The sequence below is a fragment of the Jaculus jaculus genome, chromosome 6 (assembly GCF_020740685.1).
Source record: "Jaculus jaculus isolate mJacJac1 chromosome 6, mJacJac1.mat.Y.cur, whole genome shotgun sequence".
NCBI classification, from domain to species: domain Eukaryota; kingdom Metazoa; phylum Chordata; class Mammalia; order Rodentia; family Dipodidae; genus Jaculus; species Jaculus jaculus.
Genome location: NC_059107.1, coordinates 63,903,433 through 63,930,597, shown reverse-complemented (window position 1 = coordinate 63,930,597; position 27,165 = coordinate 63,903,433). Strand labels below are relative to the sequence as shown.

General features: G+C 44.3%; 1 protein-coding gene across 10 annotated transcripts in view; it reads left to right on the top strand.

Annotated features, from left to right (window-relative positions):
• Positions 1-27,165, top strand: part of Dysf (dysferlin) — a 258,409-nt gene that overhangs the window by 67,819 nt on the left and 163,425 nt on the right. For all 10 annotated transcript variants that reach the window (XM_045151445.1, XM_045151441.1, XM_004668296.2 and 7 more), the window contains exons 4-10: positions 11,902-12,007; positions 20,609-20,723; positions 21,839-21,931; positions 22,270-22,481; positions 25,326-25,454; positions 25,800-25,862; positions 27,005-27,055. In XM_045151445.1, coding sequence (XP_045007380.1) covers positions 11,902-12,007; positions 20,609-20,723; positions 21,839-21,931; positions 22,270-22,481; positions 25,326-25,454; positions 25,800-25,862; positions 27,005-27,055 — 769 coding nt within the window. The remainder of the gene's footprint in view (positions 1-11,901; positions 12,008-20,608; positions 20,724-21,838; positions 21,932-22,269; positions 22,482-25,325; positions 25,455-25,799; positions 25,863-27,004; positions 27,056-27,165) is intronic.

Sequence of the window (27,165 nt, the reverse complement as noted above, 5' to 3'; positions counted from 1 at the left end):
AGACCCTTCCAACCCTTCCAGGAAGCCCCTCCCCACCCTGCACTCCTCCCCGACCGAGCTTGTCCCCACAGCCTGCCCCTTGTACTTTGGGATAAGCAGCCTTCAGCCAGCCTTTTACCTATGGGCATGAGGCTTGTGAAGCCACCTGGCTCCTTAGAGAGACTTTGTTCTAGGGCCTACAATGAGAGTGGCTATGGGAGGTGTATTATATACCCCCCAAAGAATAGAACCAGGAGGAAATAACCAGCTGTCAACGCTGGCCACTGCTCTGGAGCAGCCTGGAAGTGCAGGGCTGGCAGGGGCGGGGCCTGCCCTTCCTTCTGCATTTCCTCTCATTGTTCCCTGCTCCACTTCCGGGAATTCTTCCTGGCCTGGCTAAGAGATCTGGGCAGCCAGCAAGGGAGGCAGAGGTGGCCCATTTTTGCTCTGGGCCTTGGGCCTGGGCTCCCAAGCCCAGCTTCCTCTGCCACATACAGCTGTTTGATCTATCAGCTGCCTCCATGAATGAGCCACTCGGGTTCTATGAAGGTCATAGTGACTGACCTCTGAAATCACATGCATGGGTCCCATACACCTATGGTCTTATTTATTTTATTTTATTTTTTTGAGGTAGGGTCTCACTCTAGCTCTGGCTGACCTGGAATTCACTGTGTAGTCTCAGGGTGGCCTTGAACTCATGGTGATCCTCCTACATCTGCCTCCCAGCTGCTAGGATCAAAGGCATGTGCCACACCACCAGGATATAGTCTGAACTTTTATTTTAATAATTTTTTTATTAGCAACTTCCATGATTATAAACAATATTTCATGGTAATTCCCACACTCCCCCCACTTTCCCCTTTGAAACTCCATTCTCCATCATATCCCCTTTTCCTCTCAATCAGTGTCTCTTTTATTTTGATATTATGATCTTTTCCTCCTATTATGATGGTCCTGTGTAGGTAGTGTCAGGCACTGTGAGGTCATGGATATCCAGGCAATTTTGTGTATGTAGGAGCATGTTGTAAGGAGTCCAGCCCTTCCTTTGGCTCTTACATTCTCTCCACCACCTCTTCCACAATGGAGCCTTGGAAGGTGTGATAGAGATATTGCAGTGCTGAGCACTCCTGTCACTTCTTCCCACCATGATGATGCCTGAGTTATCCCAAGGTCACTGCCATCTGAAAAGAGAAGGTTCTCTACCAAAAGTGAGAGTAGCATTAATATATAGGCATGAACATTAAGAGAAGTGCTTACTGGGCAGTTTGATGAGCATAGTATATACATTTAGCTAGATAGCAACAGATGTTACACCCCTAGGGCTCATGACTACCTCTGTTGTAGGTTTTCTGTTTCAGGGATATATTCCCTCCCATGGAGTGGGCCTCCAGTCCAATTAGAGGGCAGTTAGTTTTCCCCATGACACATGTGCCACTATTGTACCCATTGGCTATTTGGCCTGGCTGGCAAAATATAAGGCTTGCGGTGTCCACTGTTGGGTATCTTCACTGGTGATATCTCTCTCTCCCATGGAACTGCATGCAGAATGGCTTTTTCTAGCTTTCTGTCAACTGGTCTACATGGAGGAGTTTATCAGCTCAGTCATAGCAGGATTTCTCAGTGGCTTTGCATCGCAAGTATGTGGAGTCTTCAGCAATAGGGTCTTACCTTCTATTTCTGGTGGGAAACCAAGGGCCTCAGCAATGGCCTATAATGTTTTGGGGGCATCAAGGACCTCCCTGGCCAACAACTCACTGGAAGGTATCCTATCCCTGGCACTGAAAATATTTTAGTAATAATCTATGGCTCCTGAGTGTTCCATTGTCCAAAAAAGTAGGTTTCAATATGATTTATTTATATCCTCTTAGATTTTGATTAGCCCTCTCTCCACCTTTTCTTTACTCAATCTCTTCCCCTGACCTCACTTGGGCCTTTTCACCCCCATTAATCTGTTCTTCTGCTTACATATATACAATACCATCCTATTAAGTACACTCCTCCTGTCCTTTCCCTTCCCTTTATATATCTTTTCTAGTTTACTGGCCTTTGCTACTGAGTTTTCTTCCTACTCACACAGAAGGCCAGTCATCTGTAGCTAGGATCCACATATGAGAGAGAACATGTGATGCTTGGCTTTCTGGGCCTGGGTTACCTCACTTAGTATAATCCTTTCCAGATCCATCCATTTTCCTGCAAAATTCATAATTTCATTTGTCTTCACCACTGAGTAGAACTCCATTGTATAAATGTGCCATATCTTCATTATCTACTCATCAGTTGATTATATCTAGGCTGGTTCCATTTCCCAGCTATTGTGAATTGAACGGCAATAAACATGGTTAAGCAAGTATCTCTAAGGTAATGAGTCCTTTGGATATATGCCTAGAAGTGCTATAGCTGGGTCATATGGTAGATCAATTTTTAGCTGTCTTAGAAACCTCCACTCTGATTTCTACAGTGGCTGGACCAGATTGCATTCCCACCAACAGTGTAGAAGGGTTCTTGTTTTTCTGCATCCTCACCAGCATTTATGGTCATTTGTTTTCATGATGGTAGCCAATCTGACAGGAGTGAGATGGAATCTCAACGTAGTTTTAATCTGCATTTCTCTGAGGACTAGGGATGTACAACTCTTTTTTAGATGCTTATATGCCATCCGAATTTCTTCTTTTGAGAACTCGCTATTTAGTTCCATAGCCCATTTTTTAATTGAGTTATTTGATTTCTTAGTATTTAATTTTTTGAGCTCTTGGTATATCCTAGATATGAATCCTCTATCAGATGTATAGCTGGCAAAGATTTTTTCCAATTCTCTGGGTTGCCTTTTTGCTTTATTCACAGTGTTCTTTCCCATACAAAATCTTTGTAATTTCATTAGGTCCCAGCAGTTAATCTGTGGTTTTATTGCCTGAGCAATTGGGGTTATATTTTGAAAGTCTTTGCCAAGACCAATATGTTGAAGGGTTTCCCCTACTTTTCCCTCTAGCAGTTTCATAGTTTCAGGTCTGATGTCAAGGTCTTTAATCCATTTGTACTTAATTCTTGTGCATGGAGAGAGAGAAGAATCTACTTTCATCCTTCTACAGATAAATATCTAGTTTTCCCAGCACCATTTGCTGAAAAGGCTGTCTTTTCTCCAGTGAGTATTTTTGGCATTTTTGTCAAATAGCAGGTGGCTATAGTTACCTGGACTTACATCTGTGTTCTCTATTCTGTTCCATTGATCTACATGTCTGCTTTTGTGCCAGTGCCATGCTGTTTTTGTTACTATGGCTCTGTAGTATAGGTTAAAATAAGGTATGGTGATCCCACCAGCCTTATTTTTGTTGCTCAGTATTATTTTCGATATGCAAGGTTTTTTGTGCTTCCAAATGAATTTTTGGATTGTTTTTTCTATTTCTGTGAACAATGCTATTGGAATTTTGATGGGGATTGTATTAAATGTGCAGATTGCTTTTGGTAAGATTGCTGTTTTCACAATATTGATTCTTCTGATCCAAGAACAAGGGATGTTTTTCCATTTCCTAGTGTTTTCTGCAATTTCTCACTTGAGTGTTTTAAAGTTTGCATTGTAGAGATCCTTCCCTTCCTTAGTTAGGTTTATTCCAAGGTAATTTATTATTTGCAATTGTGAATGGGAGTGATTCTCTGATTTCATCCTGTGTGTGTTTATTGTTAGCATATAGGAAGGCTACTGATTTCTGTGTATTTATTTTGTATCCTGATACATGGCTCTAGGTGTTTATCAGCTCTAAGACTTTTCTGGTAGAGTCTTTAGGGTCTTTTATATATAGAATCATGTCATCTGCAAATAATGATAAATTGATCTCTTCTTTTCCAAATTGTATCCCTTTTACGTGTGTCTCTTGCCTTATTGCTATGGCTAAGACTTCCAGTACTATATTAAATAAAAGTGGGGACAGTGGACACCTTGTCTTGTTCCTGATTTTAGTGGAAAAGCTTCCAATTTTTCCCATTTAGTCATATGTTAGATGTAGGCTTGTCATAAATAGCCTTTATTCTACTGAGATATGTTTCTTCTATTCCCAGTCTGTGTAGGACTTTTATCATGAAGGGATGTTGGATTTTGTCAAATGCTTTCTCTGCATCTAATGAGATGATCATGCGATTTTTGTCCTTCTGTCCATTTACATAATGTATTACATTTATCGATTTGCATATGTTGACCCATCCCTGCATATCTGGGATAAGCCTACTTGGTTGGGGTGAATGATCTTTCTGATATATTCTTGCATTCTGTTTGCCAATATTTTGCTGAGAATTTTTGCATGTATGTTCATGTGGGAGATTGGTCTGTAATTTTCTTTCTTTGTTCTGTTTTTGCCTGGTTTTGGTATCAGGGTAATGCTGGCTTTGTAGGAGTTTGGTAGGATTCCGTCTTTAAAATTTTAAGAAGCAATGGTGTTAGTTCTTCCCTGAAGGTCTGTTAAAATTCACCAGTGAATCCATGTGGACCTGGACTGTTTTTAGTTGGGAGTTTTTTTTTTAATATTTTTGTTCATTTTTTATTTATCTATTTGAGAGTGACAGACACAGGGAGAAAGACAGATAGAGGGACAGAGAGAGAATGGGCACGCCAGGGCTTCCAGCCACTGCAAATGAACTCCAGATGCGTGCGCCCCCTTGTGCATCTGGCTAACGTGGGTCCTGGGGAATCAAGCCTCGAACCGGGGTCCTTAGGCTTCACAGGCAAACGCTTAACTGTTAAGCCATCTCTCCAGCCCTAGTTGGGAGATTTTTGATAACTGCTTGGATCTCCATGCTTGTTATAGGTCTATTTAAGTGATTAATCTCATCTTGATTTAATTTAGGTAGGTCATATAAATCAAGGAAATCATCCATTTCTTTCAGATTTTCATACTTAGTGGAGTATATATTTTTTTGATTTCTGTGTTCATTTTATTTTATTTATTTATTTTTCAAATTTTTATTAACATCTTCCATGATTATAAAAAATATCCCATGGTAATACCCTCCCTCCTCCCACTTACCCCTTTGAAATTTCATTCTCCATTATATCCCCTCCCCATCTCAATCAGTTCCTCTTTTATTTTGATGTTATGATCTTTTCCTCTTCTTATGATGATCTTGTGTAGGTAGTGTCAAGCACTGTGAGGTCATGGATATCAAGGCCATTTTGAGTCTGGAGGGAGCACGTTGTAAGGAGTCTTCCCCTTCCTTTGGTATTACAGTCTTCCTGCCACCTCTTCCACATTAGACCCTAAGCCTTGGAAGGTGTGATAGAGATATTATAGTACTGAATACTCTGGTCACTTCTTTCCAGCACCATGATGCCTTCTGAGTCATCCTAAGGTCACTGCCATCTGTAAAGAGAGGATTCTCTACCAAAAGTGAGAGTAGTATTAATATAAGGGAATGAACATTAAGAGAAGTACTTGGAGTATATGTTTTTATAGTATGTTCCTTTGATTTTTTGAAGTTTTCTGGTATCTGTTGCCATGCTGCCTTTTTCATCTCTAATTTTATTAATTTGTGTCTCTTCTCTCTTTCTTTTGGTCAGATTTGCTAAGGGTTTATGAATCTTGTTTATCCTTTCAAAGAACCAACTCTTTGTTTCATTGATTCTTTGGATATATATATATTTTTTTGCTTTCTATTTCATTAATTTCTGCCCCAATCTTTATTATTTCTTCCTGTCTACTGATTTTTGGTTTGCCTTGTTCTTCTTTTTCCAAGGCTTTAAGGTGAGGCATTAGGTCATTTACTTGAGGCCTTTCTAATTTCTTAATATAGGTACTTAAAGCTACAAATTTCCCTCTTAGGACTGCCTTCATTGTGTTCCAAAGGTTTTGGTATGTTGTGTTCTCATTATCATTTGACTCTGTGAATTTTTTGATTTCCTCATTGACCCATTCATCATTTAGCAGTGTATTGTTTAGTTTCCATGATTTTATGTATGCTCTATAGCTTTTCTTGCTATTGATTTGTAGTTTGATTCCAGTGTGGTCAGATAGAATGCAAGGAATTATTTCATTTTTCCTGTATTTGTTAATATTTGCTTTGTGTCCTAATATATGGTCTATTTTACAGAATGTTCCATGTGGTTCTGTAAAAAATGTGTATTCTCTAGTGTTTGGATGAAATGTCCTGTATATATCTGTTAGGTCCATTTGTTCTATGACCTCACTTAATCCAGATGCCTCTCTGTTTATTTTTTGCCAGGATGACCTGTCAGTTGCTGAGAGTGGGCTGTTGAAGTTACCCAATACAACTGTGTTTGGTGTAATCTGTGACCTTAGTTCTAATAATGTTTGTTTGATGAAGATGGGAGCCCTCATGTTAGGTGCATATATATTTAGGATTGTAATGTCCTTCTGTTGGAGTGTGCCTTTAATCAATATAAAGTGACCTTTCTGGGCTGGAGAGATGGCTTGGCGGTAAGCGCTTGCCTATGAAGCCTAAGGATCCCGGTTTGAGGCTCTCTCCCCCAGCACCCATGTTAGCCAGATGCACAAGGGGCCGCATGCATCTGGAGTTTGTTTGCAGTGGCTAGAAGCCCTGGAGTGCCCATTCTCTCTCTCTCTGTCTCTGCCTCTTTCTCTCTGTCACTCTCAAATAAAAATAAACAAAAAATAAAAAAATCTAAAGTGACTTTTCTTATCTTTCCTAACTAGTGTTGGACTGAAGTCTACCTTGTCAGATATTAGGATAGCAAAACCTGCTTATTTTCTAGGCCCATTTTCTTGAAACACTGTTTTCCAACCTTTCACCCTAAGATAGTGTCCATCCTTTGTAGAAAGGTGAGTTTCTTAGAGGCAACAAATTGAAGGATCCTGATGTTTAACCCAGTCTGCAAACCTATTTCTTTTCTTGGGGTGTTGATGCTGTTGATATTAAGCGATATTATTGAAAGGCATGTATTTATTTTTGCCACTCTTTTGTAGTTCTTCTGGTTATACCTTTGCTTTCTTGTGTTAACTAGTATTTGAGTATTGTTTGTTTTTTCCAGGTTCCTTATATGTGTGCTTTTCTTTCTCTTCAGCATGAAGGATTCTTTCAAGTATTTTCTGTAGAGCTGGTTTTGTCCTCAAATATTCCTTTAGCTTGTTTTTGTTGTGGAATGTCCTTATTTCCCTATCTATTTGAATGAATAGCTTTGCAGGATAAAATAACCTTGGTTGACAGCTGTTATCTTTCAGAACTTGGAATACATCACTCCACGCCCTTCTGGCTTTTAAAGTTTATATTGAATAATCTGCTATGGTCCTGATGGGCTTGCCTTTGTAGGTAACTTGACTATTCTCTCTCACTGCTTTCAATATATCTTCTTTGGTTTGTATGTTTGGTAGTTTAATTATAATATGGCGAGGAGAAGTTCTTTCCAAGTTTTGTTTGGTTGGTGTTCTAAAGAATTCCTGTATCCGCATTGGTACCTCTTTCCCAATTTGGGGGAAATTTTCTTCTATGATTTTGTTGAAAATGCCTACTATGCCATTGGAGTGAAATTCTTCTTCTATTATACCCTGAATTCTTATGTTTGATCTTTTCTTAGTGTCCCGAATATCTTGAAATTACCACTCATATTTTCCTATTAGTTTGTCTTTCTCTTTTTTGGACTGTATTAGATCTGCCACGTGGTCTTGTAGCTTAGATATTCTGTCCTCTCCTTCATCCATTCTACTGGTGAGATTTTCTACAGAGTTTTAAATTTCATTGCTAGTAATTCTGACTGGTTTTTCTTTATTATTTCTATTTCCTTATTTATGTCTTGTATTGATCTCTTTATTTCATTAAATTGGTTTCCTGTGTCTTCTTTGATTCCTTTGATTTCCTCTTTGTCTTCTTTGAGCATATTTATTATCATTCTTTTGAAATCTTTCTCAGGCATTTCCTCTAAATCAGTCTCACTGGAGGTCATTTTTGGTGGATTTATATTGTCTTGATTTTTGGTGTTTCTTGTGTTATAATGCACATATTTTGGCAACTTGGATTAGTTTAATGCTTGGATTTTCTAGTTAGCTGCAGTAGCATTAGATGTGTCAATCAATCTGATGTTATATATCTTCAGGAGCTTAAGGTGCTAGGTGTAGCTCTTAAGGCTCTCAGAGTATCTATAAAAGTGACCCTAGGTGTTGGGTTTGCCTGCTATGAGAGTGTTCAAGTAGGCTGAGTGGAACAAACTACAGGCAGATTCTAAAATTTAACTAAACAATGTACGCATTCAATGAAAAACAGCACAGAGTATTTATGCAAGAGTAAGTATTATGACAACCCGATCCAACAAAGTCTCAATCTCTTAGGGTGTGTGTTGCCTCACACCTTTAATCCTGTCAACTAGGAGGTTGATTTCTGGTCTGTTGATGGTTCCAAGTCAGCTTGTGACCAAGTGAGACCCTTCCCTTTTGGGATGATTTTAGTCTCAGTTATGCTGTGTTCCTGCTTGGGTCCCTCTTTGGTGTGCTGAGGGTTCAAGTCGCCTGGCTGGGTCGCTGGATCACTGCTGTGGTCACTGGTGCTGTGATCGCCCTTCCCCAGGTCTCTGGTGCTTACTGGTTTTTGCACTGGTGGTGGGGGAGGGGAGGCTGTGGATGGTGGCTCCAGTTCTCCCACTGGTCCACATGTTCCTCTACCTCGTGATCTGGTCCTCCTCCATTGGTTGCTGTGGTCCTCTTTTCACATTTCTTGAGTTTGTGAGGTGTTCCCGTGTCACCGGGCTTTTCCTGCGGCTCAAGGGAAGCCTTGCAGCTGTGGCCCCGCAGACCTGCTGCTGCTGCTAGACCCTTTTGGCCTACCTGTGCGGGCTCTGGATGCTCTGGATCTCTCCTACTTCTCTGCTCCCATTGATAATTTCTTATACACCTCACTTTTTAGTAGAAGAGTGTATTTTGCTTTTTTTTTTTTGGCTTTTCCTCTCCTAGGCTGGGTTCCTACGACACCATCTTAACCAGAAGTTTGGTCTGGTCTTTTTGTCATTGCTTAGCACATAAGGACACTTTTAACAACTTACTGGTTATGGTGCCTCCTCTATGCTGGCCCTTGGGATGGATGGTCTAAGTGTCCCTGCTTAGGAAGCTATTTTGTTTGACAGGGGTGGGGTGGGAATTGGGGGAGGTTATGCCACAGAGAAGCTACGTTGTAGAAAACTTTACCACTAGCATAGTGAGTGGTTTTAGAACCCAGAAATCAACATTAGTGATTTTTAAACTCCTTCTTTAAACAAATGTAAGAAAAGTTGACCTTGGGCACACACCATATCTATTGTCTTCTTAGCAAGGGAAACTATAAGGCCTACCTGTTCCAAAAGGGTGAAAATAGATGAATTTCATGGTTGGGATGCTTATATAAGCAAATATTTATTTATTTATTTTTGTTTGGCAAAATATTCCTAACAAAAATCTTTTGTTTTTTTTTTGTTTTGAGGTAGGGTCTCACTCTAGCCCAGACTGACCTGGAATTCATTATGTTTTCTGAGGGTGGCCTCAAACTTATGGCGATACTCCTACCTCTGCCTACCAAGTGCTGGGATTAAAGGCATTCGCGATCATGCCTGGCTACAAAATCTATCATTTTGATAACCATTTTTAATTGCATGGCTCAGTGACACTAATGTTGTACAACTATTAACCCCTCTAGCTTCAGACCTTTTTCATGTTCTAAGCAGAAAACCTGTACCCGTTAAGTAATAATTCCTTGTTTTCCCTTCGTTAGCCCCTGGCAACTACCATGCTATGTTCTGTGCTTATGGATTCAACTATGAACCTCATGTAAGGGGATCACACGCTATTTTTTTCTGAGGCAAGCCCAACAGACTGGCCTTTTTATTTTTTTTTATGCAAGACAGAGAGAGCGAGAATACAAGTGTGAGACAATTTGTGTGCAAGGGCCTCCAGCCGCTGTAATAGAACTCCAGACACGTGCACCACCTTGTGCACTTGTGTCACTGTGCATCTGGCTTACGTGGGATCAGAAAAGTTGAACATGAGTCCTTAGGCTTTGTAGGCAAGTGTGTTAACCGCTAAGCCATCTCTCCAGCCCTTTTCTGTTTGGCTTATTTCACTTAGTATGTCTTCATCATGTCACAACATGTGTCAAGATTTCTTTTTAAGACTAAAGAATATTTCATTGTGTGTACATATCCCATTTTTCTCATCCATCTACCCACCTAACAAGTTGCCCCTGTCTTTCGGTTGCTGTGAATATGAGTGGGCAGGTGGCTGTTAGAGTCAGATTTCATTTCTTTTGTATATCCATCTAGAAGTGAGATTGTGAGATTGAACTGTAAGTTTGTGCTGTACTGTTCAAACCAGTGTGGCAGGAAGGGCTCTAGTTTCTGTCTACCCCTCACCCTTGCTTCCTCTCCCCCCTTTCTTAAACTTTCAATGACAGCTTCCATAAATATAGGCAATAAACCATAATAATAATCTCCTCCCATCACCTTCTCATTTCCCCTTCCCAAATCCCCCCTCCACTGAATCTCTTCTTTCCAACTGGTCTCTTTCCTTTCTCTTTATAATAACATCCTAATAGATATGAGCTGAGTAATGGGTTTAAAAATTAGCAAAATAGGTCAAGACTGCAGTTTTCTTTCATAGGTCCATTTAAATTCATATCCAGTCCTAGCTGCTTGGTTGCCTTTATTCACTTTATTCAGTGGAAACAAACAGCCAAATGTGAGAATATACCTGTGGCTCTTCTGAGGATCATGCCCTAAGAACCCTGTGCTAATGGCCTGGTTCCCAAAGCCGTAGGGTGATGGGTTCTGGTTTCCACAGGCCACTTCCTGTACTGGTGTGCTGCCACTGCAAAGAGTACATGGCCCACTGTTTCACAGCCTAGGGGACAATACTTACTTTTCAGTACTCTCTTAAGGGCCTTTTCTCAATTATCCTGCTGGTATTTCACTCTTTCCCACGAATCCTGTGTGTGGCCCTGTGCCCAGTGAGAAGTATGGACTCAACTCTGTGTGCTGGGCATCAGGGTGAGAGGGTTAGTTTTCCATCCCCAGAGTCCTTTTCTCAATTGTGCACTTGTGTGTGTGTGTGCATGTGTGCATGTGCATGCATGCACTTGCCAGGTCCTCTTGCCACTACAAATGAATACCAGACTCTTGTGCCTCTTTTTGTGTCTGGCTTATGTATGTAGCTTGGGAATTGAACCATTTGCAAGCAAGATACTTTAACCACTGAGCCCCTCCCTAACCCATGGCCAGGTGTTTTATAACCAGTACCTTGGCTCTCTTTCTGGATGTTTGTCTGTGCCTCTTTGGACTGAAAGTCAGAAGCAGTGCTGTATTTCTTGTATTGCGCCCTACCAGGTGTTTTTTTCTTTTTAATTGAAGTCAATAAACTCTGAAGACAAGAAGGCTCCTTTGAGTTTCATGATTCATGATTGCCTGTGCTGAGTTCTGAGAAGCCTGTGTAGACAACTGAGCGAGGCACTGGGTCACTGTGGGTGTGATGGGAGGCGCGGTCCTTCCAGTCACCCTGAGCTGGTTCACTGTCAAAATCAGACGGGAGGCCTGTGATGTAGCTCAGATGGTAGAGTGCTTGCCTAGCATGCATAAATCCCTAGGTTCAGTTCTTAGCACTGCATAATTTTCAGACTACATAGGTCTTGATGATGTATATCTATGATTCCCTGCAGGCAAGAGGATTGGTTCAAGGTTATTCTAGGCTACATAATGAGTTCAAGGCCAGCCTGAGATACAGGAGACCCTGAAAATAAAAACCAATCCAGCAAAAATCTCTGATGGGAAGAAGCCCTTACACTTGGCCACAGCATGGCCATGGGGTGGGGCCAAGAGGTCAAGGTTGACTTAGTCCTCACTCTTTCTGCGGAGGTCTGGCCTGTCTGGATGGTGGGGATGGTAAGGGGTCTGCTGGGAGAAGGGCCAGGGCACATTAGGGTACTTTTCTCCATCTGCCTTCTCTGCCCTCTCAGGTTCCTGGGGGAAGCCAAGGTCCCACTCCGTGAGGTCATCGCCACCCCCAGCCTATCTGCCAGCTTCAACGCCCCCTTGCTGGACACCAAGCAACATCCCACTGGGGTAAGTGCCTGTGGGCCTCACTCTCCACAAGTTTCTGTAATGAGGCCTGCTGATGCCCTCCCTGTGCCCTGTGTCAGAGTCTAGCTCACAGAAAGGAAGCCTGGCCCTCCTTGGCCAGGCCTCAGGCTTCCAGGAAGGACATGTGACTAGACCCTTCCGCAGGGCGCAGGTCAGCCTTGCCACACTCAGCTTGGCTCTGGGTCTTGTCTTGCCCATCTAGTCACCTCCTGTCTTGTGTTCTGGTCAGCCTTGGCCGTGGCTCCCCCAGTCTCTTGGCAGGTTGCCCTTCCTCATCACCATACCCTTATCTCCAGATGCAGGACATCTGAGTCATCTGGGTCACAGGTCACAAGGGAAGGGAGACAGACAGCCCTCCTCTGCCCCTGGAACAAGTCGGGATACCTTCCTTTTTCTTCTCTGTCCTTCCTGCTCTTCCCCCAGTCTACCCTGTGCCCTCCTGGTCCACACAACCCATTCCCAGTCCTCATCTCTGGCCTTCTGTTATTTTTAGTGAGCTAAATATACCTTGCAGTGTTCTTTCTTCCTGTCCACTGGAATTCCTAACCTTCCTTCTGGGTCTGCCTTTCCTCCCAGGATGCCGAGGGGCAATGCTGACCTGGAAATATTCTTCCCTGTGAGACCCGATTGCGGGGAGGGTCTGTGGGCCCTGAGTCCTCTCAGGTGGAGAGAGGAGAGGGGAGGAGAGGAAAGAGAGAGGGCGAGAGAAAGGCAGCCAAGAGTAGTACAAAGAGTACTACTAAGTCCCTTGAGACTGTATTGTTCACTACCTGGCCTGTCATCCTGAGTGTCGAGTGTAACTTTTTCCATATCACCACAACACAGCCTCCAATAAATCGAAGAAACAATACTGATTTCATCTAGTCCACAAACCTCCTTGGAGGACATCAATATTTTTATTTAGATTTTACTTATATTTTTATTTAGATTTTACTTATGTATTTGTGTCTGTGTGTGTGTGTGTGTGTGTCTGTATACACACAACACCTACTAGGGCCTCTTGCCACCATAAATGAATGCCAGACTTTTGTGTCAATTTTTGCGTCTTGCTTATGTATGTGACTTGGGAATTGAACCTTTTGCCAGCAGGAAACTTTAATCACTGAGTCACCTCCCTAACCCATGGCCAGGTGTTTTATAACCAGTCCCTTGGCTCTCATTTCTGGATCTTTCCTTATGATTAGAGTAGGTAGTGTATCTTTGAACTGAAAGTCACAAGCAATGCTGTATTTATTGTATTGTACCCTATCAGGTGGCTTTTGTTTTTGAAATAAATTTTGTAACAGGGTCTCATGTAGCTCAGTCTGGCCTAGAACATGCTATGTAGACAAGGATGACCTTGAACTTCTGATTCTCCTGCCTCCACTTCTCAGGTGATGGGATTACAGGTGTGGACCATGTCCTGCTCAGGTGGCATGGTATTTTTAACTCTTTTTATGAGAGAGAGGGAGAGAGAGAGAGAGACAGACAGAGAGAGAGAGAGAGAGAGAGAGAGAGACAGACAGACAGACAGACAGAGAGAGAGAGAGAGGCATAGAGGGAGTGAGACAGAGTGAGTGAGAGAGAATTGGCACATCATGGCCTCTAGTCACTGCAATCAAACTCCAGACACATGTGCCATCTTGTGCACATACATGACTTTGTGCACATGTGTCACCTTTGGCGTTTGGCTTATATGGGTTCTGGAGAGTCAAACCTAGGTCCTTAGGCTTCACAGGCAGGTGCCTTAACTGCTAAGCCATTTCTCCAGCCCTTTTCTCTTCTTTTTTTAAAATAACTTTTTCTTTTTAAAATTTTTTGTTTATTTTTATTTATTTATTTGCGAGAGAGAGAGGGAGAGAGAGACAGAGAGAGAATGGGCACACCAGGGCCTCTAGCCGCTGCAGATGAACTCCAGATGCATGTGCCACCTTGTGCATCTGGCTTATGTGGGTCCTGTGGAATTGAGCTTCAAACCAGGGTCTTTAGGCTTCACAGGCAAGTGCTTAACCACTCAGCCATCTCTCCAGCTCCCTTTTTCATTTTGATAACCTCCATTCATATACACAATGTATCCTGATTATACTCCTCCCACCACACTCTTTTATCCCCCTCCCATACTCTTTCTAGTGAACTCCTTTTTCTTGTTTATTTAATTTATTTATTTGAGAGCTACAGACAGAGAGAGAAGGTGGGGAGGGAGGGAGGGAGGGAGGGAGGGAGAGAGAGAGAGAGGGAGGGAGAAAGGGCATGGGCACGGGCACGCCAGGGCCTCCAGCCACTGCAAATGAATTCCAGATGTGTGTGCCCCTTGTGCATCTGGCTAATGTGGGTCCTGGGGAATCTAGCCTCAAACCGAGGTCCTTAGGATTCACAGATAAGCGCTTAGCCACTAAGCCATCTCTCCAGCCCTGAACTCCTTTTTTTTTTTATTAAATATTTTTATTTATTTTACTAGAGAGAGAAAGAGACAGATAGAGAGTGTGGGCACACCAGGGCTTTCAGCTGCTGCATGATGCATGTGCCCACCTTGTGCATCTGGCTTAATGTGGGTCCTGGGGAATTGAACCTGGGTCCTTTGGCTTTTCAGGCAAACACCTTAACCATTGAGCCATCTCTCCAGGCCCCTTCTTTCTTTTTCAATTAAGTAGAAAGTTGTATGGATCCATCATATGTTAGTACCATCATTTCTGTCCTCCCTGGCCCTATTCCGCTGAGGACCCTCCTCAGTGGGATTGCTGGTATTCCTCCTAGGTTTGTGGTTGAACCCCTTCTTTCCAATAAGTCTCTCTTATATTTTGATGTCACCAATAAAATTTGTTTTTTTAGGTAAGCCCAACACACTGGCCTTTTCTTTTTATGAGAGAGAGAGAGAGAGAGAGAGAGAGAGAGAGAGAGAGAGAGAGCGCGAGGTGGCATGCGAGGACCTCCAGCCACTGCAGTTGAACTCGACGCATGCGCTCCCTTGTGTGCATGTGTGAGCTTGCGGGCTTGTGTGCTTGCATCACTTTGTGCATCTGGCTTATGTGAGAGAGTCAAGCATGAGTCCTTAGGCTCTGCAGACACGTGCCTTAACTGCTAAGCCATTTCGCCAGCCCTGATGTCAACATTTTTTATTTATCCTCCTATTATGCAGATCTTATATAAATAGTGTGAGCCACTTTGAGGTCATGAATGCAATGGCCACTTGATGTCTGGAAGACAGTATTGTAAAGCACTTCTCTCCTTCCTTTGGCTCTTATTTTCTTTTTACCACCTCTTCTGCAATGGACCCCGAGCCTTAGAAGGTATGATAGAGATGTCTTACTCAGTGCAAAGCACTCTGTCACTTCTCCTCAGCACTTCAGTGAGTTTGAGTCTCTCCATCACCTGAAAAGAGAAGCTTCTCTGACCAAAAGTGAGAGTAGCATTAATATATGGGGATAAACATAAGTATTTAGAGGAACATTTTTTGGGGGCCATAATATATCCACTTAGGCAGAAAACAGTGGTTGTTTCTCTTCTAGGACTTATGATCCCCAGCCATAGACTTTGATTAGGGTTTCAGTGCCAGGCATGAATTCCCTCCTATGGACTGGATTTCAAATCCAATCAGAAAGCAGTTGATTTGTTTTATTTGTATTTTTATTTATTTTGTTATTTTTATTTCTTTGAGAGTGACATACACAGAGAGAGAAAGAGGCAGAGAGAGAGGGAGAGAGAGAGAAAGAGAGAGAGAGAGAATGGGTGTGCCAGGGCTTCCAGCCACTGCAAATGAACTCCAGATGCATGCACCCCCTTGTGCATCCGGCTAATGTTGGTCCTGGGGAATCAAGCCTCAAACTGGGGTCCTTAGGCTTCACAAACAAGCGCTTAACCACTGAGCCATCTCTCCAGCCCAGTTGATTTCTTTCCTAAGAGAAATGTCACCATTGCACCAGTTGGCACTTTTTGCCTGGCTAGCCAGTAGTGGCTTGCACAGTCCCCTGCTGGTTAAGACCGTTGGTGATTTTTCTCTTCCGACAGGCTGCATAGCCCTTTGGTGGCATGGTTTTGATTGTTTATTTACTGTTCGGTTACCCTGGGCCACTTAATTAAAGTGATATTTTCTGGGTTCTTCAGTAATCATGTATCCATGACAATCTCTAGTAGGTAAGAAATTTGCATCTCTTCTCCTGTCTCTAAGCTTTCGTTTATGAGTTTTTGTTGGATAGATTATTATTTCAATGTTTAGTAAGTGATGACAATCTACATTTATTATGTTATTTTGGTATAATTGGTTGGCATTGCATAGTAAAAGCTTCATTTTCTCCTATTTATTTAATTCAATATGAATTAGGTATCCCTGCTGTATTTTATTATTTTTTTAAATATTAAAAATTTTTTGCATGTGTGTATGTATGAGTGTGCCACTGTCTCTTGACAGTGAAAATGAATACTAGATGCTTGTGCCACTTTTTGCACCTGGCTTTACATGGATGCTGAGGAATTGAACCTGGGCCAGCAAGCTTTACAAGCAGTGTCTTTAACAGCTGAGCCATCTCTTTTGCCCATATTTTATTTTAACAATTTTTATTTAGCACTTACCATTGATTTTCATTTTTAAATTTGGCCCATGGGAGACCCTGAGATCTTGCTTCTTGTCTTTTTGTCATGTTTCTGTCATTCATTGAGAATTTTCTTGCCTTCTGGCATAACAATATGGTCCAAGCTCATCTTGTACTACTTAACTCTTTCATCAAAGAGCCCAATTTGTTGTTGTTGTTTTTTTTTTTTTTTTTGGTTTTTCGAGGTAGGGTCTCACTCTGGGCCAGGCTGACCTGGAATTAACTCTGTCATCTCAGGGTGGCCTTGAACTCATGGCAATCCTCCTACCTCTGCCTCCCGAGTGCTGGGATTAAAGGCGTACGCCACCACGCCCGGCTCCAATTTGTATTTTTAAAAATTCTATTTATTTATTCGCAAGCAGAGAGGAAGAGGGAGGAAGGGAGAATGAGAGAGGAAATAGGCACACCAGGGCCTCTTCCCACTGCAAGTGAACTACAGATGCACGTGCCATCTTGTACATCTGGCTTTCCGTGGTTACTGGGGAATGAACCCTGGGCAGTCAGGCTTTGCAAGTAAGTAACTTTACTGGTTGAACTATTCCCCCAGCCCACAACTTGAATTTTGTTGAAGTGGCGGGAAACCCCAAGATGACTGTGAAGCATGCGGGTGCCCAGGCTCACCTCAAGCTCTGAAGCAGCTCTCAGGGTGGTAGGAATCATCAGCCTATTTAGGAAAGCTCCTTTCCCTGCCTTAGTACATAGTCCTACAGTGCCAACACTGGGTGCTCAATGGCTCCACCTGCTGGTAGCTCCACTGTGGATGTGGGATTTGAAGGGTCGCAGTTACCTCCTGTCTCCTTCCTAGGGATCTGAGCCCCTCTTGCTGCCCATCCTTTCTCAGACTAGTCTGTCTGTTCCTCTCTAGGTCCCAGTATGAACGATGCTATCCTAGGTTTGCCCAGGGGCCTGATGGGTTCCACTGCTCCTGTGGCCTGGGTTCTGTGCTCAGAGGAAGAGTTTTTCCATATGTATGTGGTCTGTGTGTGTGCATGTGCTGTGTGTGTGTGTGTATACACCTGTGCATGTTTATACATGTGGGGAAACACGTGAGAGGGGGCATGTGCAGGTGTGTGTATGTCTGTGTGTGGAGGCCACTTGAACCCCTAGCTTGTTGATTCTGCTCATCTAGTTATCCAGCTTGCTCTGGGGATCCCTAGTCTCTGCATCCCAAGCACTGGGATGACATGTGGACTGCCGCTCCCACCCAACACTTACATGAGCACTGGGATCCAAACTCTGGTTCTCATGCTTGTGCTGGCAGATACCCCACTTTGTGTTTGGAAACTTGTCTCTGTGTAGCCCTGGTTGTCCTGGAACTTGCTATGTAGACCATGCTACCCTTAACCTTGTGCTGTACTCCTGCTCTGCCTCCTGAGTACTGGTATACAGATTATAGGTATTACTACATGTTTATAAATAATTTACAAAAACCTGAGGCTTGAGAGATGGCTTAGCAATTAAGGCACTGCAAAACCAAAGGACCCAGGTTTGATTCTCCAGGACCCATGTGGGCCAGATGCACAAGGTGGCACAAGCATTTGGAGTTTGTTTGCAGTGGCTGGAAGCCCTGGTGTGCCCATTTTCTCTCTCTCTGTCTGCCTATTTCTCCCTCTCAAATAAATGAATAAAAGTAAAATAAAACATTAAAGAAAGAATTTATCAAAACCTGGGAATATGATTATTGTCTGAAACTGAGTAAACTACTTCTTAAGAAAGGGAGAGAATTATATCAGCATGTGAAGATCGGAAGGATCTTGGCAATTTCTTTTTTACTAAATTATTTTTCTTCTTTAACATTTTTATACTTTCCAAACTTTAAAAAATGGAGCATTTGTTACATGGTTGATTATCTTTTTTGTAGACAGGGTTTCATAGGATTCATATAATCTGAGTTGGGCTTGAACTCATTTTGTAGCAGATAATAACCTTGAACTCCTGATCCTCCTGCCTCCATCTCCCAAGTGCTGGCATTATAGGTAGGTTCCATGGCACTGACTAGTCTGTGTGCCTGGGTGGCCGGGCTAAAGGTCTGTGAGCTTCTAGTTTCTTCTTGGGTTCAGAAGCTTCCGTGAATGGCGCAGTGTCAAGGTGGGGCTCAGTGGAGGCCAGGCGGCCTTCGCTGGCCATGTGAATGTGTGACCAGGGACGGTCTTCTTGGCTGAGCACGTACTGGGGTCAGGGTACTTCTCAGAAAGCTTCAGGTTGGCAAGGTGAGTGATATCCAAGAATCTTCCAGTGGGATCTGCAGCCTGAGCAGAGCAGAGCAGAGCTGAGCTGAGCTGCCTCTGGGGAAGAATGGGTCCTTGTTGAGTAAAGTGGCCACGGGGACTTTCCCCTGAAACCTTTGAGAGATGTAGGACCCCTGATGCTAATTTTATTTTCATTTGATCTTTGAGGGAGATGCTGTTGCCAGTAGTACCTCATATTTTTGTTAATGAGCATTTATATGTATAAGTATGTGTGCATGCGTGTGCTTGGGTGTGTGTGCACAAGTGTGTGTGTGGAAGAAAGAGGGAAACTTCCAGTGTCTTTCTTCAGAAATGCTGCCCACTTTTTTTTAATATGTTTTGAGGTAGCGTCTTTACTTCAGGCTGGTCTAGAATTTATTAGAATTCATTATGTAGTCTCAGGGTGGCCTCAAATTCATGGCGATCCTCCTACCTCTGCCTCCAGAGGGCTAGGATTAAAGGTGTGTGCCACCACAGCTGGTGCTGTCCACCTTTTTTGAGACAAAGTTTCTCATTGGCCTAGAGCTTGCCAATTAGTCTAGATTGGCTGGCCAGTGACTCACAGGGATGCTTCTGTCTTTGCCTCCCCAACACTAGAATTACATCTGTGTACCACCCACACCCAGCCCACACTCAGCATTTAAAAAAACGAATTACTTAATTACTTTGCAAGGGGGGTGGGGGAGAAAGAGAGAGAGAGAGAGAGAGAGAGAGAGAGGGAGGGAGAGGGGGAGAGAGAGAGAGAGAGAGGGAGACAGGGAAAAGAGAATGGCTGTATCAGGGCTTCCAGCCACTGCAAACATACTACAGATGGATGCACTACTTTGTGCATCTGGCTTTATGTGAGTACATGGGGAATCCAACTTGAGTCATTAGGCTTTGCAGGAAAGCATCTTAACAGCTAGCCATCTTTCCAGCCCATATCCAGCATTTAAATTTTTTTAATTTACTTTTTTTGGGGTAGGGTCTCTCTCTCTCTTTTTTTTTTTTTTCAAGGTAGGGTTTCACTCTGGCCCAGGCTGACCTGGAATTCACTATGTAGTCTCAAGATGGCCGTGAACTCACAGCAATCCTCCTACCCCTGCCTCCTGAGTGCTGGGATTAAAGGTGTGCACCCCTACACCTGGCACAAGGTAGGGTCTTTTAATATTTATTTATGAGGGAGAGATAGTGAGGGAAATAAAGAGGCAGATAAAGAGAAAGACAGAATGGGTACATCAGAGCCTCTAGCCACTGCAAACTAACTCCAGATTCATTCATTCACCACTGGCTCATGTGTGTACTGGGGAATCCATCCTGGGTCCTTTGGCTGCGCAGGCAAGCACCTTAACTGCTAAGCCATCTCACTCTCTCTCTTTTTGTTTTTTTTCGAGGTAGGGTCTTGCCCTAGTCCAGGCTGGCCTGGAATTCACTATGTACTCTCAGGCTGGCCTTAAACTCATAGTGATCTTCCTACTTCTGCCTCCTGAGTGCTGGCATTAAAGGCATGTGCCACCACATCTGGCTCACTCAGCCATCTCTCCAGCCCATTCCCAGCATTTTTATGTGGGTCTCGAGGCTCAAACTCAGCTCATGCTAATGAGACAAGTGCTTTACCGGCAGAGCCGGAGCCATCGCTCCAGCCCCACAAACACTTCTTTTTACAGTTGAGGAAGCTGAGCCTCAGGGAGTGTACAGACCTGGCCCAAGTTTACACAGATCCAGGACAGTGGACTTGCCCTTGTTAGGGCCATTCTGCCTGGAGAGGGATACAGGCATGCTAACTCTCTGCCGTTTTTCATCTCTTCCAGGCCTCTCTGGTTCTGCAGGTGTCCTACACGCCACCCCCTGGAGCTGTGCCCCTGCTCCCGCCACCTGCTTCTCTAGCCCCTTCCCCCACACTGCCTGACATGGACTTAGTGGCTGGTGAGGAGCCCACCAATGGTGTTGCAGGGTCCACAGCAAGGAGGCCAGCAGGGCCTGGTCTGGCTTGATAGGAAGGCCACGGGTGGGTGGGGAGTCCCAAGAACTGCTATGTGGAAAGAGGGGAGGAGGAGACAGCCTAGCTTGCGTGTCATAGTATGAGGACCCCATTCCCCCAGTCCTAGCTCCTCAGAAAGGGCTAGTCTGGCCCAGGCTCACATTCTTTGCTGCTGGGCTCCAAGAGCTATGTAACTGTTGGCCTCTGTCTAGGTGATACTTGACTACATCCACTTCTCAGAGCCCAGTGCTCCGCTGCCTGCCTCCAGCAGTGATGAGTGCGACATTTACTTAGAGCCTGGTACCAAAGTTAGGGTACATGAGTTCAGTCTTGCCTTTGATACTGAGCTATGTGACTCTGGCTGCTCATTTTCCCACTCTGGGTCCACAGATACTCATCTGTGAAATGAGTAGACTGTGTTAACTGGAATGTGTGCCTACCTCAGCTCTCTTTCACTTGCCTCTGCCAGAGAGTCTGGCTTGCCCCTGGTGGCCTGGGTGCTGAAACTGGCCTAGCCTCTGGAGGCAATGAAGAAGTTACCTGGATTGGCTAGTGAGCATTTGCCTAGGGGAAGACTCTAGAGATTCTAGAAGGGGACTAGAAGCAACTCAGTGTGACAACCTGAGCAGCCCCTGCCTTAGGTATGCTTGAGCCTGTTTGGGAGACCAGTCCAGTACGGGGCTCTGTGAAGTGGGAGGCATAGAGTGCTATATCATTAGCTTAGCACTGTCCCAAACCAGAGAGAGAAATCATTGAGCTTGTCAGCTTGGGAATTCCAAGAGCCAGAGGAGAGCTGGGTTAGGCTCAGAGAGGGAGAGGGACAGATGGTGAGGAGAACAGAGCACCCTAGACAGTCTGAGACCAGCTGAGAACGGCCTGATCCACCAGGGGAGGCTCTCAGCCTAGCCTGGTTGGTGGTGAGAAGGGCCAGCTATTTCCAAGTTTGGTGCCAGACTACCTGGGCAGGGAAGCAAAGGTGAGGATAGGGCTGCAGTAGACGGCTTGTCTCACCCAGTTCCCTCCTGTCCTTCCCCTGGGGCTGTGCCCTGCCACATGCCAGGTGGGGGACAGAATCGGGCCGAGACTTGGTCCCTGCTCAGTGATAGCACTGTGGATACAAGATACTCTGGAAAGAAGTGGCCCATCCCCACGGGTGAGATGTGGCCAGAGCCAAATGGATCCTGGATCCTGCCACCTGTAACCATCTCACCTGCTGTCACATCTGCTGTCTGGAGGGGGACCCAGTGGCCAGAGGCCAGGTCCTGAGGGCTGGGTGGTCCAGGGCCATCCTGTCTTCTTCCTTCTGACTAACAGACTGACTGCCCAAGGAGCTGCTCTTCTTCACCCTCTTCCATCCTGGCTCACCACGGGAGGGAAACAGAGGCGGGGGATGTCTCAGTATCCATGCTCTTTGGTCATCCCTCTGGATGGTTGGGACCCAAGGACAAGGACAGAAGGGATACCACACTCATGAGGGACCCATCCTTCCAGACACAGGAGGTGAGGAAGACACTGAGGATCAGGGGCCTACTGAAGATGAGGCCGAGCCGTTCTTGGATCAGAGTGCAGCTGGAGGCCCCAGAGCACCGACCACCCCAAAGAAGCCACCTTCCCACCCTCCACCCTACCACCCTGGCAGAAAAAGAAAGAGAAGTGGAGCCCCACCCAAAAAGCTGCTGCCTGACAAGCCACAGGACTTCCAGGTGAGGGGTAGCAGGAGCTGGTGTCGCGTGCCTGTGGGGCTTTCCGGTCACAGGAAGATTCTGGGATCCCAGGGTAGCTCCTGTTGGACCGCAGGCAGCTGATAAACAGGCGTTCTCTCGTGTTGGGGCACCAGAACAGTCCCAGGCCCAAAGTTTTGCTCTATAAACAAACAAACACATTCAGCTCAGCCCCAAGTCTCTTGTTTTGGTAACTAGTCTTCATCTTGGGGGTAAGCTTTGTGCTGCTCCTTCAGCAGCGGCACCAGGGCCTTTGGAGCACTTTATTTTGTTTTTGAGATAATACTTCAGGTAGCTCAGGCTGGCCTCAAACTCACTGTGTAGCAAAGCATGACCTTGAACTCCTGATCTTACTGCATCTACCTCCCAAGCACTGGGATTATAGACATGCCCTGCCATGTTCAGCCAGGGTGCTCAGAAGTGCAGATACTTGTTCCTACCCAGAGCTGCTGAATGAGAGCTGCATTTTAGCAAGATGCCTAAGTCTAAGGGCTCTGTCCAGATCTTGCTGTTATATGTCCCCTTGCTTCCAACTGTGTAGTTTTCTAAAAATTGTGTAGAATCTCAAGTTGTCCAAACTCTTCACAGAATAAAAAGCATTGATATTAACACATAAAACATTTTAAACCAAAAGTTTACCTTATTATTTTAATTTATAATTTTATTTTACTGTGGTGCTGAGGGTCGAACCCATGCCCTCTACCATTGAGCAATATCTTCAGCCCCTTTTTTGCTTTTAAATTTGATCATTTTCTTTTCTTTTTTTATCAAATTTTTAAATATTTTGTTACAGTCCCACTTAGTGATATTTAACTCTTCAGAACTGCTTTTCAGATTAAGAGCAGGGAACTTAAGTCTCTATTTTGTGCAAACAAACAGAACTTGATTTCACTTCTGAATCATGTAGTAGTAAGACAAGGAAAAGTCCTGGGTAGAACTAGTTTGCTTTAAGAGAAAAACTTATAGCTCCCATATTGTTTCCAGAATGTGGTTTTATTACTCTTCCTTTCTTTCCTTCCTTCCTTCTTTCCTCTTTCCTTCCTTCTTCTCTCTCTCTTTCTTTCTTTCTTTTTTTATTTTTTGAGGTAGGGTCTTGCTGTGACCCAGGCTGACCTGGAATTCACTATGTAGTCTCAGGGTGGCCTCGAACACATGGTGATCCTTCTGTCTCTGCCTCCTGAGTGCTGGGATTAAAGGCATGCACCACCATGCCTGGCTTCTAATTATTTTTTATTTCTTCCTAAAAATGTATGTTTGTTAGAAAAAAATTGGAAACTACAACATAAAGAGAATAAAAACTACACATCCATTTTCATATTGCTATAAAATATCCATTGAAAACTATTTTAAAGAAGGGAGCTGGTCTCTAGACATGGTGGCGTGTCTCCGCAGCTGGAGGCTGAGGCAGCAGGACACCGAGTTCAAGGCTGGGCACATAGTAAGACTCGGTCTCAAAACAAAGCAACAATAAAACACCAAAGGCTGGGGCTGGAGGGATGGCTCAGCAGTTAAGGCGCTTGCTGGCAAAGCCTAACGACCCAGTTTGATTACCCGGGACCCACATTAACCAGATGCAGAAGGTGGTACGTGTGTCTGGAGTTTGTTTGCAGCAGCTGAAGGTCCTGGTCTGCCCATTCTCTCTCTTTCTCTCCCTCCCCCACCTCTGTTTGCCTCTTTTTTTTATGCAAATAAATAAAATAAAACATTTATTAAAAAAAAAACCACCAAAGGCTAGAGATGTGATTCAGTGGTAGAGTACATTCCTAGCATGTGTAAGGCTTTGGTGTCCATCCCCAGCACTGCATAAATAAATAAATATATCAATAATTTAAAAAGAATTTGTCAATAAATAACAACTCATTAGAAACTGGAACTGGATCTTCATCTATTTCATTGAAAATTATTCCAATATTTCATAATTCATGTTTTAAAATGTGACTTAACATTTGAAAGCATAGTTGTTGAGGTCTTCATGTAAATTCTTTGCTGAAAATACCTAATTTCTTTCTCAGAATATAAGAGAGCACTGAACCTAATAATGGAAAGAATAGAGCTGGAGAGTAGCCTGTGCTGGAGTGCTTGCCCACAGTATGTGTGAACCCCATTTCCAGCAATGAGGGGAAAATCAAGATGATTGTGGGCTATCTTACTGTTTAATTCCTTTGAGGGAACTGCTAGCAAAGAATGTTCACAGGTGTGGTGACGCACACCTTTGACCCCAGCACTTGGGAGGTTTGGGTAGGAGGATTGCCATGAGTTTGAGGCCAGCCTGGGTGACAGAGTGAGTTCCAGGTCAGCCTGGGCTACAATGAGACTGTGCCTCAAAAAGTCCCTTCCTAAATGTTCAATGTTCAAGCCATTTTAAAATGCAGTATTGAGCTTGGCATGGAGGCTCACACCTGTAATCATAATACTTTGGAGGCAGAGGCAGGAAGATTGCCCCAAGTTCAAGGTCAGTGTGGCCTGTACAACAAGAACTAGGCCAGCTCATAGTTAAAAAAACAATCAGTCTTAGTGGCGTCCTTACTGGGGCCTGTGCTGAGAGTAGCAGGGAGCGGGTGGGGAGCAATCTATTTGTCTGTTTCAGGGGGCTTAGGGCGACGTTTTTGAGGCAACCTGGCAGTTTTTCTATGGAGCTCTGGAATTTTCTAGATGCAAGGAAGCTTGGTGGAAGGATATGATTATTTTTGTAAAAGGTCTTTCTAGAATAACTGTGGTCATTTTCCCTAGAGCCAGTGATGAGCTGGTCTCACAGACAGGGATGTGTGGTTTCTTTTTCCTGCTTGTCTTCCCCTCCTCCTGCTCATAGTCTCATCTGGCTTTCAGATCAGAGTTCAGGTGATCGAGGGGCGCCAGCTGCTGGGGATGAACATCAAGCCTGTGGTCAAGGTCACAGCTGCTGGGCAGACCAAGCGGACGCGGATCCAGAAAGGAAACAGTCCTGTCTTCAATGAGGTGGGAAACAAACACTGGTCTTCAGGGCACAACCTTGGTAGGAATTCCAAATGGGGAGCCCAGAGCACACATACCCAGCCATACATTTAGGGGGATGGATTTGCCAGGAGGGGGGAATATTATTAGAAGGCCCAGAGAAGGGTTCTAATCTTATTCCTGCCCAGAGCTCCTGCCACTTGGCATCCCTGCCCTTGAGGTGCCAATCTCTGTGAGGCCAAGGGTGAAACATTCATCTTTTCTGAATGGATTCAACTTAGGCATTGAGGCAAGGGGGTTGTAGCCCCTCTGCCTGGCTGTGGGGGTCAGAAATGCTGATTTGTCTCCTTTTTTTCTCTGAATGGACAGACTCTTTTCTTCAACATGTTTGACTCTCCCGCAGAGCTGTTCGATGAACCCATTTTCATCACGGTGCGTTTCAACCATCCAAGTGTTCTCTGTGGGCAGCCTGCATGTGTGTGAACATGTGATGTTGGTGTATGTGTCTGTTCGCATGCCTGTGAGTGTGTATACATGTAGAAGGGATTGTTTGAAGGCTGGCACCAAAGTGGGCAACCCACAGACATTTTATTGGTAACAGAAACATTCCTATTGCATAGCATCTTTGAGTATTGGAGGTCAGGAGCTTTAAGTGCCTGGTGGAAGCAGACACTGGCTTTTAGCTGGCTTTCTCAGTCCTGGCACTTGCTCTGGCTTAGGCTTTCTTTCTCTGGGCCTCAGTTTCCTCCATGTCTGGCAGGAGGGTGTGTGTGCTTGGTGCTTGACTGCATTATTGTCCTGCCTCTGCTATGGGCTGGTGTGATTCTGCTCATGCCTTGTGATCTCCCTACACCGACTTGCCTTCATTTATAAACTTGGTGGGGGGATGTTAGAATTAGGAGGTACTCATGGGGTTCTTATGAGTATGAGACATTGCCTAGCATGGTCTCTGGAGTAGACTGTATTTGTTATTTTTCTCATTGCTGTAACAAAATACCTGACTAAAACAACTTAAGGAAGGAAGGGCTTATTTAGGGGTACAACTCCAGGTCATAGTCCCTCGAGGTGGTGAAGGCATGGCAGCCGGAGCATGAAGCAGCTGGTCACACTCAGTCCAGTCAGGAAGGGAGAGAGAAGAATGCTGGTGTGCAGCTTACTTTCTCTAATTTTTATTTTATTTTCTGTTTTTTTTTTTTGTTTTTTTTTTTGCAGTAGGGTCTTGCTGTAGCCCAGCCTGACCAGGAATTTGCTATGTCGTCTTGGGCTGGCCTTGAACTCACAGTGATCCTCCTACTTCAGTCTCCCGAGTTACTTTCTCCTTTTATTCAGTCTGGATCCTGGATCCTAGCCCATGGATAATGCTGCCCATAGTTAGACTGGGTCCTCCCAAGTCAATTAACTTAATCTAGAAAATTCCTTGAAGACATGCTCAGAGATTTGTTTCCATGATGATTCTAAATACTGCCAAATCGACAACCAAGATTAACAATCACACTGTTACATGAAAGGGGAGAGCTTCTGGGTGGGACTCAGCCTCAACAGCACTCTCACAGGAACTCCATCTTTTCCTGCAGGTGGTCGACTCCTGTTCCCTCAGGACAGATGCTTTCCTTGGAGAGTTCCGGGTAACTGTTTCTTTACTTGGAAACAGTCAGTTCTCACTCTTTCTGCTTCTGGGAACACTGTAGATGACATGCAGGGTGGGCTCTCTCCCTAAATCCCCCTGAAAATCTCC